At 47.2% G+C, this 16883-nt stretch overlaps 1 protein-coding gene across 7 annotated transcripts in view; it reads left to right on the top strand.

Annotated features, from left to right (window-relative positions):
• KDM2B (lysine demethylase 2B) overlaps positions 1 to 16883 on the top strand; it is a 48874-nt gene that overhangs the window by 15190 nt on the left and 16801 nt on the right. For 4 of the 7 annotated variants that reach the window (XM_072983461.2, XM_078381779.1, XM_078381780.1 and 1 more), the window contains 6 exons: positions 1645 to 1738; positions 3233 to 3386; positions 4283 to 4398; positions 12632 to 12758; positions 13365 to 13816; positions 16330 to 16416. In XM_072983461.2, coding sequence (XP_072839562.2) covers positions 1645 to 1738; positions 3233 to 3386; positions 4283 to 4398; positions 12632 to 12758; positions 13365 to 13816; positions 16330 to 16416 — 1030 coding nt within the window. Of the gene's footprint in view, positions 1 to 532; positions 1561 to 1644; positions 1739 to 3232; positions 3387 to 4282; positions 4399 to 12631; positions 12759 to 13364; positions 13817 to 16329; positions 16417 to 16883 lie in introns of those variants that run through there. The other 3 variants (XM_078381783.1, XM_078381782.1, XM_078381784.1) reach the window with 3 other exon arrangements.

Genomic DNA, 16883 nt, shown 5'->3' with positions numbered 1-16883 from the left:
TTTTCCCCCCTTTTTCCTGTTTTGTTTCTCTCACCATCCCTGTTTCCCCCCCTTTTTTGGGGGGGAAGCAACTGAAATATCCTCCCCCCCCAGACACAATGAAGAAATATAAATCAGCCTGTCTTCAAAGCGCCCGTTGAAAATGTTAAAGAGTGGGAGAAAAAAAGGTAGGGATTCTGACGGTAGAAAGGGAAGGTTTTTAATTGCTAGCCAGAGGAGGGAGGAAGAATTGGTCTCTCTCTCTGTGTGTGTTTTGTGTGTGTGTAAGTGAGTGTGAGAGAGTGCATGCCTGTGTGCGTGGTCCTTCTCCGGTGCCTGCAAATTTCCCATCATCATCATCCTGACAGCCTCGCGGCGCGTATCACTCTGTCAACTCCCCAGCCCTGGATGGGGTTGCTAGGCAGCCGGCTCTTCTGTATCCCAAGACTTTCTGATTTGCCAGCCTTCCCCAGGCACTTGGGAAGAAGGCCCTTCCGTAGCCTATCATCTGGAGGGACCTTTGCATGCATTTTGCATACAGCCAAGATCCTGTACCTGGAGTGGGATGGTGGAGGAACACACACACACACACACACACAAGCACACACAGACATCCTGTTGGACGAAGCCTTTGGAGGGGGGGGGGAGACGGACGTAAGGGGAAGCGGTGGAGAGAAGGATTTGCTTTCTACTCCAGTGCGCTCAACCAGAAGAGGAAAGATTGGGACTTGCAAAATGTAGAGAGAGAGTTGTGGGGAGGGGGGGGGGAGAAAGAGAGGGAAACTAGGATGCAAAGCCTGGTCCCGCCACCGGAACAAGGAAAAGAGGTTAGTGGGTTAAGTGGCGTGCGTTTCCTGCCTTCGCGAAGGTGCCTATGGCGAACGCTGAGCATGGAGGCGGTCATTCAGCCATTAGGTGCGCATGGAGAGTGCAGAGGAGCCCGCAGGGAGAAAGCTGGAAAGCTTCTTCAATAGCTGCTTTGCTGTAAAAACTGCACTCAAAGGTCCTGCAAAGGGGGGGACCCGGGGTGGGGAAAGCGGGCCGAGGACTTTGCCATTCCCCTTGGTGGATTCTTCTTTTCCAGATCACTCTTGAGTATTATTATTTTTTTAGGGGGAATGGAAAAACAAACTCGGGAGTCCTCAAGTGGAGCTTCGTTTCCGAAACCGGGGCTGCGTCTCTGCCGTTAATGGCCCGAAGCAGCCAAGGTTGGGGGGGATTAAAATGTCCGGTGGGGTTTTAGGTTCTGCCAGAACTGTTTTTAAAAAAACAACAACAACTTTGCACCGTTCGTCAGAAATGGGATCTCGGGTGCCGAGAACAAACCTTTGCTCGGTTCCGTGGAAAAAACGTGAGCCGGAGGACAGTCACCGGCTTGATTCCGTCCTTCCTCGTCTTTGTGGAACGGAGTGATTTTTTTAAAAAAATCAATCCGGATAGAAGAAATTTAAATGTTCATCAGCCGTCTTTCTTCTTAACAGAAATCTGGGTGGGTTGGAGGGTCCGGCTCGGTGATGTGGACTATCTGTTATTTCAAGTGTTCTCAGTCAACGCAGGGACTACCCAATGCTACTTAATAAGGTTTGAATGTTTCCTTTGAATTACGGTGGCTGGCTGCACGTAGTTGGGTTTTTTTTTTAAAAAGTTCATATGTTTTTTTCATAGGTACTGTTTGATGAGTGTGAAAGGATGCTTCACAGATTTTCACATTGATTTCGGGGGTACTTCTGTTTGGTATCACGTTTTCCGCGGAGGGAAGGTAAGCGAGGCGGATGGTCTCTGTCTGAGGGTCTCTTGTTTTCAGTCTCGTATAAAAAAAATTCTTTTGACTGCTTATTATTCAGATTACCTAGAAATCTGCTGGGAATGGCTAAAAATGCAAAAGCAGAAAGAGAATTTTGCTAGGGCAGAAAAGAAAAAGAAAAAAAAGGACACATTTTGAACATCCTCATTTATTTTTAATTTTGCGCTCCACTTTTCAACCCTTCTGTGGTGGCTTGTTTGAAAAGCAGCTTGGGGCATTTTAAAGGAATAAATAAACAAAAATGGCAAGCTCATTAGGAGAAAATCAGAAGGCTAACAAACTAAATACACCTGTGAGTCAGAGCGAAGATCTTAACAAGAACCTTTCCAGTTGAGGAAAAGCATAGGGTTGGCTTTAGGAATGGAGAAAAAAAATACATATTCCTTTTGATTAATTCTAATGAGAGCCTTTCTTTGTTTTTAGGCTGGGTTGCGTGTGTTTGCCTATAAACCCATATTTTTACATCTTTTGTAGAAATATATTGATGTGTAACTCAAGGTCGCACACGACGGTTTAGCTGGCTATGTTGTTCCGTATTTATAATTGGTACCTTCTTTGGTGTGAAATAATGGAAAGCGAGTTACTGGGGTGACAGGCAGGACATCTATGCAACCGAATAATTGCACAGGCCTGATTCTTCCCAAAGAGGTTTCCAGTGTCTGTGCCACCGTTGCTTCTCAGAGTTGAGAATCCATTCTGGGCTGGATTGCACGGAGATGCCTAAACTCTCTCGTCAGAGGAGATCCAAATAAATGGTTTCTCAGTGCTGTAGATCGTAAGTGAGCATCCAGAGATCTAGGGCGGTGCACCTGATCAGGGTGTAAGCTTCGTGCCTGCGAACTTGATTGACTCTTAGCTATACTGTTTAGGCTCTTCACGGACGTAGATTTGCAACCTATCCTTAACGGGGTGCCTATGGATCAGGCAGCAGCACCTCCTAATAGATTCAGAACCCGCATGGAAATCTTGACCTGAACCTTTGTTTACTCTCTGTGGTGGTGGGGCAGGTTTCTGTGCTCACACGACACAGCCCGGTTGCCTGAAAAAGGACTGCAGGGGAGAGAGTGCAGGCATGGAAGGTGTAAGCAGAGTAAAGCCAGTACGGGGGTCCAGAGTCTTCTCAAAGCTGGCTGCTTGGCCGGCCGGTGCTCAGCACTCCCATCTAGAACCGTGCGCCAGCCAAGGACCAGCAGGCAAAACCTGCCACCAGGGGAGATTGAGAAAGACGTTCAGAGTGAGGGTTCAAGAAGCTTTTGACAGGTCCCAGGTGCAGCTTGGGTTTGAGACACAGGAAACGTTCTGGGTTCTAGGTATGCCATAACATGGTTTCTTTCCCTTTGGACCTCTTTGGGTCACAAGGCAAAAACCCCGAGGAAATGCTGCTTGTAATTATGAGAGGAGGCACCCCCTTCTTCTTCCTTCCTTCTTCTTTTTTTTTTTAATTTCTAGATCTTTTGGTTGATTCCTCCAACGTTGCAGAACCTAGAACTCTACGAAGAATGGGTTCTCTCGGGAAAACAAAGTGACATTTTCCTGGGGGACCGGGTGGAGCGATGCCAAAGAATTGAGCTGAAACAAGGGCACACCTTCTTCATCCCATCAGGTAACTCTGCCTTTAAAAGAGTTGTCTCCCCCCGAAAAAAAAATTTTTTATCTGTTTTCTTTGCATTTCTTGAGACACTTGGGTAGACACTCCCAGATCTTCACCGTGGCCAGACCTAACTGCACAATCGACTTGGGTGGGAACATGGTTCCTGTTGTTGGAAAATCCTGAAAAAAGTTGCTATAAGTCAGAATTGACTTGACAGCACAGGATGATGATGATGATAGATTGGAGCTAACTGCTTCTTCACCATCAGTTATTATCTAAACGTACAAAAGGAGCCCATCATGATAGATTATAAATATATTTTTCTTCCTTTCTCATCACACTAGATCATCTACCGAGGCTGGAGACTCAGAAGTATTTATTTGATTCATATACAGTGGTTCCTCGCATTATGATGTTAATTCGTTCCAGCGAAATCACTGTAGAACGAAAAATTGTAAAGCGAAATTAAAAAGCCCATAGAAACGCATTAAAACCTGCTTAAGCGTTCCGATGGGCTTAAAACTCACCCTCCGGCGAAGATCCTTCTTAGGGCAGCCACTTTCGCTGCCTGTCTTGCGAGGAATCCGTCCCTAAACACAGCGGGGAGCCATTTTATTTACCCGGCGGCCATTTTGAAACCGCCAATCAGCTGTTGGGAAATCGTTGTTTTGCGAAGAACCAGTTCCCGAAGCAGGGAACCAATCATCGCAAAGCAAAATTCCCCCATAGGAAATATCGTTTTGCTATCGCAATAGCGATTGCAAAAAGTTCATCGTAATGTGATTTCATCATTAAACGAAGCGATTGTAATGAGAGGCACCACTGTACCGCCCATCTGGTAGCCAAGGACTGCATATTTATTTCTCTTCCTTTGTTTTCTTTTTTTACCTCCTCCCTCCCTTTCCTAGGGTGGATCCATGCGGTTTATACCCCCGTAGATTCCCTGGTGTTCGGTGGAAACATCCTGCATAGCTTTAACGTTCCCATGCAACTTCGCATCTATGAGATCGAGGACAGAACCAAGGTAAAGACGCTCAGATCTCTCTCTTGACTTTGCTCACACATGAAACAAGGGGGCGGGGGTGTTAAAAGAGGCGCGACTCGGAAGGTTCCAGAAGGCCAGGAAAGAGACTCACAGCTTTCTGTGAGGAGATCTCCAAAGTTCAGTGTCTGTCGGGTGGCGCGCAGGCTCCTTAGCGCTTTGGCACTTAGTCCCTGTTGTGTTTCTGCCAAATCTCCAGGACTCGGAGAGAATTTCTCCTTCCTTAAAGGAAGTCCCCAAGCCCCTTCGTGACTACTTCCCTCCTTCCTTCCACCGACCTGACCTGTTTCCGGCAAGCCAAGAAGCTAACAAAGGGAGCGTTCAGCTGAGGCGAAACCTTTTCTTTGGCTGTCTTTGAGCCCATTACTGATCCGGAAACCGGCCGTGGTGCCCCCAGTGGGCTGGAAATCCCATAGCTGCTGGTCTTTCCTCGTGGGTAGACTTCAAGCGCCCCGACGGGGTTTCTCTGGCTCGCACCTCCCTGCTGTCCGTTCTGCTGATCTCTGGAACCACACACACGGACAAAAAATCTTATGGCACCCGAACAACTAACACATTCTGTTTGGCAGGAACCTCTGTGGATCGCTGCCCATTGGGTTAGATGCTGTGGGCTAGCATCCATCAAAGCCGCTTCCAAGAAAATCTTTCAGGTGGCTCCTGGTTAGTTTTGCTGCCACGGACTGGACTAGGCGTCCTCCTCTTACGTCTTTGAATTTGTTTTCATTGAAAGCAGAAGGCCCCGTTGGCTCCTTCCCCAAGTGCGATCCGCTCTAGCCGGGCACCGTGGGTTCATTTACGACAGACGCCCACTAATCTTTGGAGTTCGGAAGCCAAATTTTGGGGCCCCTGCAGAATGGGGAGTATGTGCAAATGGGGCCAGGGTATTGTTGTTCCAGCATCCTCTTGGTGAGGTGGGTTGATGTTGGATCAGTAGCCGGCCGCCTTTAGACCTTCCCCAGTCCCTCCCATCATCTCTCATTGTCCCAGCGCAAGCTTTGTGAAAGACCAGCCATGGCGGAGCGCTCCCGGCACTCCTTAAAACTATGCCGAGCCCCCACGTCTTCTGTCGGATTCGTTCTCCATCCTTCGAATTTCTGTCCGGTGCTGGTTTGGCCACGGAACCCGGCCTGTGGTTCCCTATTGGTTGCTTGGCACTTCCTGCGGGCAGCTCTGGCCAATCCCGATCCCCTGCCAGTTGCTTCCGCTGGAATGCTGGCATTTTCTCCTCTCGTGCATCCTTGGGGCTACCGGGATTCCATAAGGACCTGTTCTCCGTGGAGTGGGGGCCCTGCGGGTATCCCTAGATGTCCCCCACCCCACCCACCCCCAGCAAGGCACGTTTGTGTCACTTGGAACACGAACGTCGGCATTACCCTGCTGTGCTTTTATACAGCTCGTTTGGGAGAAGACTGGCTACTAACGTCCGGAAGGAGAGAGGTTGTGAGTTGTGTTGCGGAAGACAGCTAGGGTGAGAGCTACACCCCCTGGCAGGTAACAGGTAGCTTGGTTTCCCTGCATGCAGACCCGTGAGTCCTTCTCTGTGGCTCACAGATTCTTGAAACGTGGCAGGAAGGAAGCATTGTTTATCCCAAAGGATGAGGGAACCAGACCCCACTCAGCAAGGCCCCCGAACATCACCTCCGCCCTGGACTCCTTGTGTGGAAATTCGGCAAGTCACTGCCTCTCCCTCGGTTCCCTATCGCTATGACTCCGTGGTTCCCAACCTTGGGTCATGCAGGTGTTCTTGGACTACAATTCCCAAAAGGCTTCACCACCCGTTGTGCTGGCTGGGGCTTCTGGGAGTTGCAGTCCGAGATCCCCCCCCCCCGGGACCCAAGGTTGGGAACTCCTGCTGTAACTGGAGCAAAGGAAGTCCGCCGGATCAGGGTGTTGAGAAGGCGAAGACAGAGAGAATCGGGGCGACATGTAGTCGTGTAATTCACGTCGGTGTCCTTTTGAAAGAAAGCGGAGGTTTTGAGAAAGCTCGCTTTTCATCCCCGTGAATGCGGAGATGTCCCTCAAGATACGTGGGTAGCCGCTGCTGAAATGTCCGGAGACGGGTGGCTGAATCAGCTCACGAGGGGTGCCAGTCTGTGGCTTCAGTTATTTATAGCTGGTTCCCCCAGCCATGACCGGCAGAATCAGAATAAGTCGCCATAAATAACATATAGTACAAACTTAACGTTTGCGTATAGTACAAACGTAACAGGGAGTTTTTCTGGCACCTTAAAGATAAGCACATTTTATTTGGTGTGAGCTTTCAGTAGACCATAACCGACCTCACCCAGTTTTTTGGCCGAATTTCCTAAATCCTTAACATGCTGCACGACTTCTTGGGGTTTTGTTTTCCTTTTCTCCCTGGAACAGACTGTCGTGGCTTCCGCTCTGGAAAACCCAGAGAAACGGTGTGCAGAACCCACAGTATTTCTTGACCAACATGAACCCCAACTCTGTCTAATTGAAAGTGAGCCCCACTGACTTAATGTGCCAGGAAACGTATTTAGCATGGCTGTGTTTCTTCCCGTGAGATCAAACCCAAAGTATTGATCTTTCGGTTGTACGTTTTGGCAGCGGTGGGATTTGCAACTCTGTGATGGCCAGCTCAAAGAGGCGATGCCATGCTTTCCTCCGCTTGGTGCTGAAACGGCAGCGTTGCGCCTGCTGCCTAACCGATTTTAACTGTTGCCGGAACAGCCTGACGCCATCTCGGCATCAAACAGCAAGCTAGAAAGTGGCTGGGATGGTTAATCCTGGTTTATAGTCTGGTCCAAGGCCAGGCCAAAGGTTTTCTGGGAAGCCTCGATTTGATCGATTCAGCAAGGCGATTTAGCGCGTTCATTTCGACTTCACGTTTGCTCAACCAAATTCATCTGAAATTTACGAGCCATGTAAAAGCAAGCGTGTACCAGGTCCCGTTCTCCGCACTTGGTTTTTCTTTTGGAAGACATGCCAATGTCTCTTGCCTAAATTTAAGTAGTGGGAAAAGTCTAGAAAATGTCAAATGTATCCCTTATGTAATGTTTGTTCTAGGACCTAAAATCTGCATTGGGGGAGCCCCGCCGTGGCTCCTCCTGATCTCCCCTGATTTCTGATATAACCCCAAAGGTGGGCCAGCCAGTGTCTGGAAGAGAATTGTAAAAATTGTAAATAAAACATCATTGAAAACCACAAAAGAGTCAGCGAGCAAAATTCACCTGCCAGTGATGCGGAGAGAGAGAGAGAGAGTGAGCAGCCAACCATATTTGCTGGTCTAAACCTAAGATGATGTAGGCAGGACAGACAGACAGAGCTCCTTAACTCTCACTTTTTAAAATCTTATATCCTCCTGATTACTCTCATCAAAGAACCTACATCCCATTTTGATAAAGGTGCACTTTTTCCAGAGAAAGACGTTTATATATTTCGCGGTGTCCTGTTATACAGTAAGTGTTAGGGCTGTTTTTGAAAAATGTAGTACAGTAGCGGTAATATTGTTGGGAGTAAACTCTGGTGGTGGTGGTGATGATGGGGTATTCCGTGGCTGGGATGGAGAATAATTCCAGTAGTCCTCCTTTCCAGCAGGATATGGGGACCGAGGAAGGACAGGTCTTGAGGGTGTCAAGAAAATCCTGCAATCTGCCTAAACTATTTCTTTGGATCTCACTGGGGGCGGGTGGAGAGCCACGCCAGGTCTTGAGAGCCAGTGAGCTGTAGAGGTTTGATATAAAAGCCTACGGGGCATACTGCTTCGGCACGTTTAAAAACGATAATTATATCTGCAGCTAATCATGCGACAGAGAATCTCCATGTTTGGGGGGCAGTGTATGTCGGTTGCGGGTGCTGAGAGTAGCAGATTAAGTACCGTATTTTCGCTCCATAAGACACACCTTTCCATAAGACGCACCAATTTTTTAGGAGAAGAAAACAGGAAAATATAATCTGTTTTCTTCGCTCCATAAGACGCACAGACTTTCCACCCCCCTGTTTTGTGGGGGGAAAGTGCGTCTTACGGTGTGAAAAATACGGTAATCGCTGTCTTCTCCTCCTTATGAGTCCCCAGAAGATTCTGGATTCTTGCAATGGGACACCTTGGGTGAGGAGAAGAGCAGCCAACTATCTTAGTTCGGGAGATGATTGTCCTTCAAACATCCCAGATCAAGCACGACCGGAGGGAGCGGCTTCAAAAATTGGGCTGTAGATACAGCCTCGGTGGCCAGCTTTTGCACCTGCCAAGGTTCCCAATGGCTGCCCTGAGACCACCTCCGGCAGCATGTGTTGCGCCAGGATACGGCCCAGCAGCCAGATCCTGCTGCTCACTGAACCGTACAGTTGTGAACAAGAAGCCTTTAAAAAAAAACTCTTTTTCTTGAGGAGACCTGGTGGTCAGGCTGGGTGAGGTTGTGAAGAAGTACTTGATGACCCTCTTTGCTTCCTTGGAGGGGGGGAATGCGTATCTATATGCACAGAGCTGGAAGTTCTCATCGGTTCCTGTAATTTTTTTTTTTGAGACATTTGGTTTTGGTGTGTTCCCCCCGCCCCCAGTGTTATTTCTGTCGAAGTCCCAGAGCTATCTTAATATTTTTTACTTTGAACTATGAAAGCTATCCTTCTCCAGTGAGGATATATTTCCCCGCTCGCTCTTCAGAAATAATTAGGGGGAAAAAAACTTCTGTGAATTGTGAATTATTGATCAGAGGACTTCCATCTGCAAAGCGTCAATTAAATTCTCTCTTCTAAAACCTTTTAGAGCAAGCTTGAGCCCTTTCGTAGGAGGATATATTCAAATTTTTAAATGAAACTGTTTCAGATATTCTGATTCTTTAATTTCCTGTTTAATAGGAATTCTATCAGCCCCTTAAGGTGGCTTATAGAATCAAAAAAGTGGTGCAATATTTGTTTATTGCATTTGTATCCTACTTTTTGTAGATCTAACCGACTGGCCCAAATTTACCCGGTAAAATCCATGGGTCTTTGCGGGAGAAAAACCTGCGTCTCTCCAATTCTCCGTCCAAACATTCTAACCACTGCTCCTTTCTGACTATGTCACAGCATTGATTTACATCTTTTCCATCTTTTCCCCCCAACATACAAGCTGATGTGTGGGGAAGGCAAGTAAACATCCCAAACGTTGGCCACAAGCGGTTTCGTTATCTCCCTTAAGACCATGTCCTGGGACTGCTAAAACCTCAGAATACCACGAACCCTGGTTGTAGCAGCCGAGCATAACACAAGCACACACCTCCTGGAGAGGGGGAAATCTAACAGCTCCATGTTGCTTGTCGTGTTCTTGCAGGAACAGTACTGTTGTTTAGCCAAAAGGGGGGGAAAAGGAATTTCCTGGGTGAGATCAAGATAGATAGATAAAACTTTATTACGTTCAAAAGACCAGCCACAGGATGAGATCAGTAATGAAGAGACGTACAGTGGTACCTCGCTTGATGAGTATAATTTGTTCCGTTGAAATCGCTGTTAAACGAAATCCTCATCAAAGGAAACGAAAAAGCCCACTGAAATGCATTGAAACCGGTTCAACGCGTTCCAATGGGCTAAATACCTCAGCGTCTAGCAAAGATCCTCCATAGGGCCGGCCATTTTCGGTTCCTGTAAAGCAAGGAATCCGTCCTAAAACACAGCGGGGAGCCATTTTGCACAGCGGACGGCCATTTTAGAGCCGCCAATCAGCTGTTTAAAAATTGTCATCTAGAGAAAAATCGGTTCCCGAAGCAGGGAACCGATCATCGTCAAGCGAAATTTCCCTATCTAAACATTGTTTTGCAATCGCAAAAGCAATCGCAAAAATTTCATCGTCAAGCGCTTTCATTGTTTAATGAGGTAATCATTAAGCGAGGCACCACTATACGTGCTGCCCATTCACCCTCCACCATTGTTCATTCTTCAGTGGTATACTTCCTCTGGAAAGAGAGGCTTTTTGAATAAAATATTGAAGTAGAGGCAAAGAGGGAATTGGCTGAGGGACGGGACCCCGGCTGGCGAGACCATTACGAACTCAAGTTGACAATTTGAGATCGATCTTTCCACGGTACACGGGAGCACTGCATGCCTTTAACTTGCCTTGTCATTTGAATTTTTTAATATATTTATTGAAAGAGAGAGATTTTTTTTTTGAAAAAATCAGTAAAACAGCTAAATTTGTTGACGCTCAGAAACCTGTCAGCAAAATGTTGAGCAAACCCTGTCTTTAATATTCCCCAGGCATGTGGCTGAAAACCTTTTGAAGGCCGAGGGGTGGAACAGGCGACTTTCCTGTTTTGTAAGTCAAATTCTTTGCAAATTTTGTTTCCTGCAGTGCTCTCTTAGGGGGAAAAACAAATTTAAGGGGACAAAAATACATCATAGCCAATTCCCTTTATGTCTGATTTTTAATGTAATTTTCAGGGGCCCCCATGTTAGCCTGGGGCAACCAAACTCGCTAGCAGATGATGAAAAGTTATGCCAGATAAAGTGTGTCAAAACTTTTTTAAAACGTCAGAAAAAAAAACCTGTTGTTTTCGATCCGTAGTCCAAACCTTTGAACGATTCTCTAGAAAGTTAAAAGAAAAAACTATTTGCATGGCTATTGCAAACATTACATATATTGTAAAATGATCTGTCTATATTTCTAGCCGCACCCCCTGCACCCCCTTTTCAGGATTAATAGTGCAGAAAGACCCAACCTGAGGCTTGCGTCGCCTCAATGAAAAGATAGTTCAGGTAGCGCATGATATCGAAACACTGAGAAGCCGAGTCTGATCAGCGTAGACAGCACTGGATAAATGCAGGACTGGCTCTGGACTGGAGAATCAAAGATGGGGACGCGGGCTGGGGGCCCCAAACCGGCAGGGCGACTGTTACCCCAGCAGGGCTACACCCGGTACAGAGAAGCCGAATTGCTTGGGTATACTCAGCTGTAGATGCCAGTTGAACATTCAGTTAGAAACATGTGGTGTCTGTCGGAAAACAGTATCGGGTATTCCCGAAAACTTTATTTTTCTGCATTCATCCATTCCTGCTCTGTTGGAGAAGAGGGCTGTGTTAGAGGCGCTGAGCAGAAGGCCACAATATAGATGAAATTGTAATGCGCCTTTTTGCAAGAGGGAGGGACTGTATTTATTTATTCATTCATTCCTCCATTCATTCACTTTATATGCCGCCCATCTGGCCCTGGGCCACTCCGGGCGATTTCCAACACAAAATAGCAAAATAAGGTGGATGCAACGGAGGGCAGCCTCCCATTTCTCATATAAGATCACATCTGTCCTGGATCAGAGCAGTGGGTCCTTCCAGCCCCACATGTTGTTCCCAAAAGCGATCCTCGAAAGTCATGGCTTTTCCCTTCCATCTGCATTCTGACGATGGAGAATCGTGTTCGTTTATCGTGTTTTTATTTTATTTGTTTTAACGTCGTGAGCCCCCTTGAGTTCCCCTCATCGGGAGAAAGGGGGCCTGCCAATGTGACCCTAAATAAATAAATGAATTAAATAAACGGAGTGCCTTTAGGGGGTATACTGTTTCTGAATTTAAGAGCTTTTGCTTAGATGCTGTACTTAGTAACCGCGGATAGCCGCCCATCTCCTTTCGTGTTTTTTCCTCCCCTCCTTTATAAATGAGTGCAATCCTTTTCAGAAGCTGCCGTAATCAAGGACAGTCCGTGCAAAACCTCTCTTAGCCAATTCTATGCCACAATTAGGTGTTAAGTCCAGAACAGCTTTCTTATCTAACACTTCGTTTGGCCTCATTTCGGTAAAGCTTGAGGGGGTTGTGGGCAGCGTTGCAGGAAATGGAATATAATTCCTAGGTCCTGAAACCATCTGTAGATTCCTTTTTTTTAAAAAATGTGAATTCTCAGGGGACGTCAAGCTTGCCTTTGACCGCTCCTGCATTTGCCCAGATCGGGAGAAGATGCATGTCTTTGTTACAAGATTTATTTACTGAAAGGTCGGGAGGAAGGCTTCGTCTCCAGAAGCCAGCCCCCGCCCCTTTTCTTCTTCTTCTCCTCCCGGGAAGGTGTGGAATTGGTGAACCAGAGAACCGAGCGCTGGGAGAAATCAGGCAGGGCTGTTCCGTACTCGGAAAGCATCCATTTCCCCTCCCACCGACCTTCTGCCCCTCTCCGCTCCTGCAAAGCCAGCCTGCGCTGTCTGAGTGAGATGATGACCGACTAGAGGACGCTCGGCAAAACTTCTCGGCTTCCGAGATGGACTGATGGTTTCTCTCCTCTGCTTTTTTTTTTTTTTAGGTCCAGGCCAAATTCCGCTACCCTTTCTACTATGAGATATGTTGGTATGTTCTAGAGAGATACGTGTTTTGCGTCACCCAGCGTTCCCACCTCAGCCAAGAGTACCTGAAAGAATCAATGTTAATTGGTGAGTGAATTCTTCTTCTTTAGAAGGGGTCGGCATCTTTTCTGAAGCAACGGCCCTCTGCTTTGCCTGAATGCACCTTCTTGACGATGGCATCCTGATGTTGCCGTGTCGAATCCCAGCCTTCCTTACCCTGATGTGGGGAGTTGTAAACCCACCCACCCCAGAAGTAAACTTTTCTCGGGTTCTGCGCTTGGTGCTAAGAGTTGGAACTTGGGACCGTCCGGTACTGGTGGGTCCCTGACAGGTGCAAGCCAGGTCTTTAAAATGCAGGGGCTACTTGCCGCTCCTTGGAGAAAAAGCTTACAGCATCCAGGAGATGTGTAGATCCTCCAGTACAGCAGCCTCTGCTTGGCACGGTGAGCCATTTTTCTGGAGCCACAATTGATTTCCTGCCTTCACTGTCCCCCTAGTGACATCCTCCAAGAGAGCGCATCTAACTGTTTTGGTACCGTTTACGGTAGGGTGGGGAACCAACATGTCCCAGAGAAGATGGGTATGAAAATTCAATCAACAGGGGGAGAGATATGTGTGGGCTTTGTTGAGGTGTTTGCACTGCCAACGGTGGAGAGTAAGCGTTATTTTCCCCCCACTTCTCCTCTCTGCTAGATACAACAAGGAAACGCAGCCTGGATAGCTTCTCATCAGATTCCTGGGTAGACATGGATGAGGGACCGTGCGATGCCCACAGTCGGGAGGAGAAGGACGAGACCCCAGAAAAAAAAACCAAAGCTTCAGCGGATGGACCCTCAACTCCCAATAGCACCCATTCGGAAGGGAAGGAGGTTTTGGGGAAGAAACAGAAACCCCCGGCCGCCCGGTACCTCCGGAGGACTTTGTCCGACGAGTCGGACGAAAGTGCCAAGTCCGCCCCAGCGGACGATCCGAAGACGCCCACGGGCTCCCCGCCTGCGGAGGTTTCCGCCAAATGGACTCACTTGACGGAGTTTGAACTCAAAGGTTTGAAAGCTCTTGTAGAGAAACTTGAATCCCTTCCAGAAAACAAGAAATGTGTTCCTGAAGGCATTGAAGACCCCCAGGCCCTGCTGGAGGACATGAAGGTGGGTTGGAGGTCTGGTCGAGCGAGGGACCAGAATTAGTTAGCCCTGGCCTTGAGAGCGTTGCCCGTCTGTCGTCTTTCCAACCTTGGATAGGCCGTAAGAGAAAAATCCACGTTCAGCGTAGACACGCACAGAGACACACGCACGCACCCCGAAACATGTTTTTGTTTAACGACCCGTTGTTCCTCGTGGCTTCTTGAAATGCCGAGGAAGTCCCTTATTGTTTAGAAAAGGAATCCCCTGCCTTGCTTGTTATCGTTTGGATGGGGGAGGGGAACCTTTGGAGGAGAACATGACACAAAACGTGGACAAGTCTCGTGGAAAAACCTAAGAAGTGCTTTAAAAGGCCTTCCTAAATAAGGGTCGCAAAGTGCCTCTGCCCATAAGCTTTGTCAGCACAGCCGCAGGGCGGGACTTCTGGAAGTTGTAGTCCAAGACCATCTGAGCCCCCAGATTTGGAAACCCCCTGAGAAAAGTGAGCACGGCCCCTCTATTCCTGTCTTGGTGTATGACTCTTCACGGAGTCTCTGCCCCAATGAGCTTCCATTCTAAAGTCCCACGCAGCAGGGCAACAGAAGGGAAAAGACCCAAAAAATGGAAAAGGGGAGGTTTGATCTGCTGAATTACATGAATGTAACGGGTTTGCAGCTATGTATCGTATTTTTCTGTATAAGACCCCCCCCCCCCACTTTTCTAATCCAAAATTAAGAAATCTAAGTGAGGCTTAGCAAGGGTGGGGGGGAAAGGGATCAAAGCGCTGCAGGATAGCTTTGATCCCTGCTTTCCTCTCCACTTGCTTTTGTTCTCTCCTCAGCTTACTTCCATGTATAAGACGACCCTCAATTTTTAGTCTAAATTTGTTAGACAAAAGTATACTCCTATACATGGAAAAATACGGTATATTTGGGCTGAGTGTCAGCAGGCGACGGCTGTGCCACTGAAAAGTTTTGTGTCAAAATCTTCCCAACAAAGGTGGGTTTTTAAGGTGGGATTTGAAGGGAAAGCCGGTTTGGGGCACAGTGAACGTCCCTAGTTCTGAGCCTTGCCCCCTTGGCCAGGTTGGGAGGCGAGATCAGCCTCCCCAAAAGACATCAGCTTTTTAAACTTGCAGAGTTTTTAATAGGGGTAGCGCTTTTCTCTCACCGTGTTTCACGGGTGGAGGGTTGAAAACTCAACCAGCCACCGCTTCTAGTTCCTGTTCATGCAGTTTCCGTTTGACTTCGGAGGTTGTGGTACAGGAAGGAAAGGGAGGTTTGGCTTTCGGTGACTCAGGAAAAGGGCTTTTCCCATCCAGGGGATTTTCCCACTCGTCTAGCAGAAAGCGAGGTGGCCTTGCGTGTGGCGGACGGAGCCACGCTGGCCCGCTACGTACCTTCCAGGATTGAAAATGTAGGGGGGGGGGGGACACATGCACCCTCAGCTGCCCTGGCTCTGCCTTTGCTGAACGGAAAAGCCTAACTCGCCTGTTTAATTGCCCTTATCCTGTTTTCCTTGGAGAACAACCATGTTGATCGCTGCAGTTCGGCGTGAAGATTAGTGTTCGTCACGGCAGCTGGAGGCTCGGGGTAGAATTATTACTGTATATGTTCTGCATTCATATAAGCCCTTTTTTTTTCCTTCTCAAGCCCATGCCTTTCGATCTTGCCAATCCGCACAGTTCTGTACTGACTTAGATCCTGGGAGGCTCAACTTCCATGTTGAATGGTGGAATATTGCCGTTTGAATTTATAAAGCAGTGATTTTTAAAAGAAGGAAATTAGTGGTTTTGAAAATTGGAAGATTAGGAGGGATCCAAGCCTGCCCTGAAATCTTAGCCCGTTCCTTATATGACTTTTCATCGATTAATTGATCTGTTCGTGTGGCATAAATTTATACGGGAGGAAAATACTTTCGTACTTTGGTTTTTGAGACAGGAAACATCTGGCCATCCTCATCTTAGAAGAGGCATTCCTGATTCTTGCAGCGGAGTAAATGCTTCTTGAAAGACCTGCAGTTTTTCGAAATGCTTATAAGTTGTTTCAGTCATTTAAAAAAAGCATCCTTTGTGTTGCTGAGAGAAAGCTTCTTAGGCGATGCGCACTTCTTGGCTACAAAATGGGAATTGTGAATCGCAGAGTAATGGCAATAAACTGCGGTACTGCAGCCAAAACTCTGCTCACGACCTGCAGTTGAATCCCAGGTAGCCAGCTGAAGGTTCACTCAGCCTTCCATCCTTCTGAGGTCAGTAAAATGAGTACCCAGCTTGTGTGTCGGGGTGTCGATGTATAGCCTACATAATTAACTTGTAAACCACCCAAATTTATTTATTTATTTATTTATTTATTTTATTTCTATCCCGCCTATCTGATCATATTCGATACTGACCAACCTTGCAAGGTCGCTGTGTAGGACAGTTGGAGAGGAAGAGAGCAACACACTCTTGCTTTGGAGGAAAGACAGGTAACAAACACAAAAATGGAAATGTGAAAGCGCTTTCTGGTTAATAAGCCTGTTTTTTTTCCCTTTCAAAACAGAACATTTTGAAGGAGCATGCAGATGATGACCAGAATCTTGCTATTTCAGGGTTTCCTGTGGTCTCCTGGCCTAAGAAAAATGCAAAGGTAGGACTCTGGAGCCAAATTTAGTCTTTACTAACCCATTTCAAGACTTTTTTTCTTTCTCACCTACAAGCCCAGCCAGCAAAGAATCTTGAAGCGAATTGTAGTTGCTAGGTTATAGCTGTGTCAGTTTCCAGCCTAAAGGCCTTTAAGGAGGCAAACAAGCTTCATACAGGATAGATCCCTGCTCCATAGAGGATAAAGGTCATGGATTTATCTGAGGAGCATCAGGATATAGTCAAACAATGGGTGGATTTTCCTGAGAGCCTACCAGCCCCTAACCAGGGGAATTAAAGCACTGACTTTTCCTTTTGATTAGTCTGTATAACCCGCATCAGGATTGTTTTAACTTTGATGGTTTGAAACAAACCAGAGTTCTCCAATATATTCGTTTGTTGCCTTTTAACTTTTTGTTTTAAGTCGCCTGCGTGTGCTGAATGAGTGGGACGAAAGAAGGGATGGTCAAGTTT

Source organism: Pogona vitticeps, chromosome 14, assembly GCF_051106095.1.
Source record: "Pogona vitticeps strain Pit_001003342236 chromosome 14, PviZW2.1, whole genome shotgun sequence".
In the NCBI taxonomy this organism is placed as follows: domain Eukaryota; kingdom Metazoa; phylum Chordata; class Lepidosauria; order Squamata; family Agamidae; genus Pogona; species Pogona vitticeps.
The sequence above is the reverse complement of the archived record's forward strand: the minus strand, read 5'-3'. Positions and strand labels throughout refer to the sequence as shown.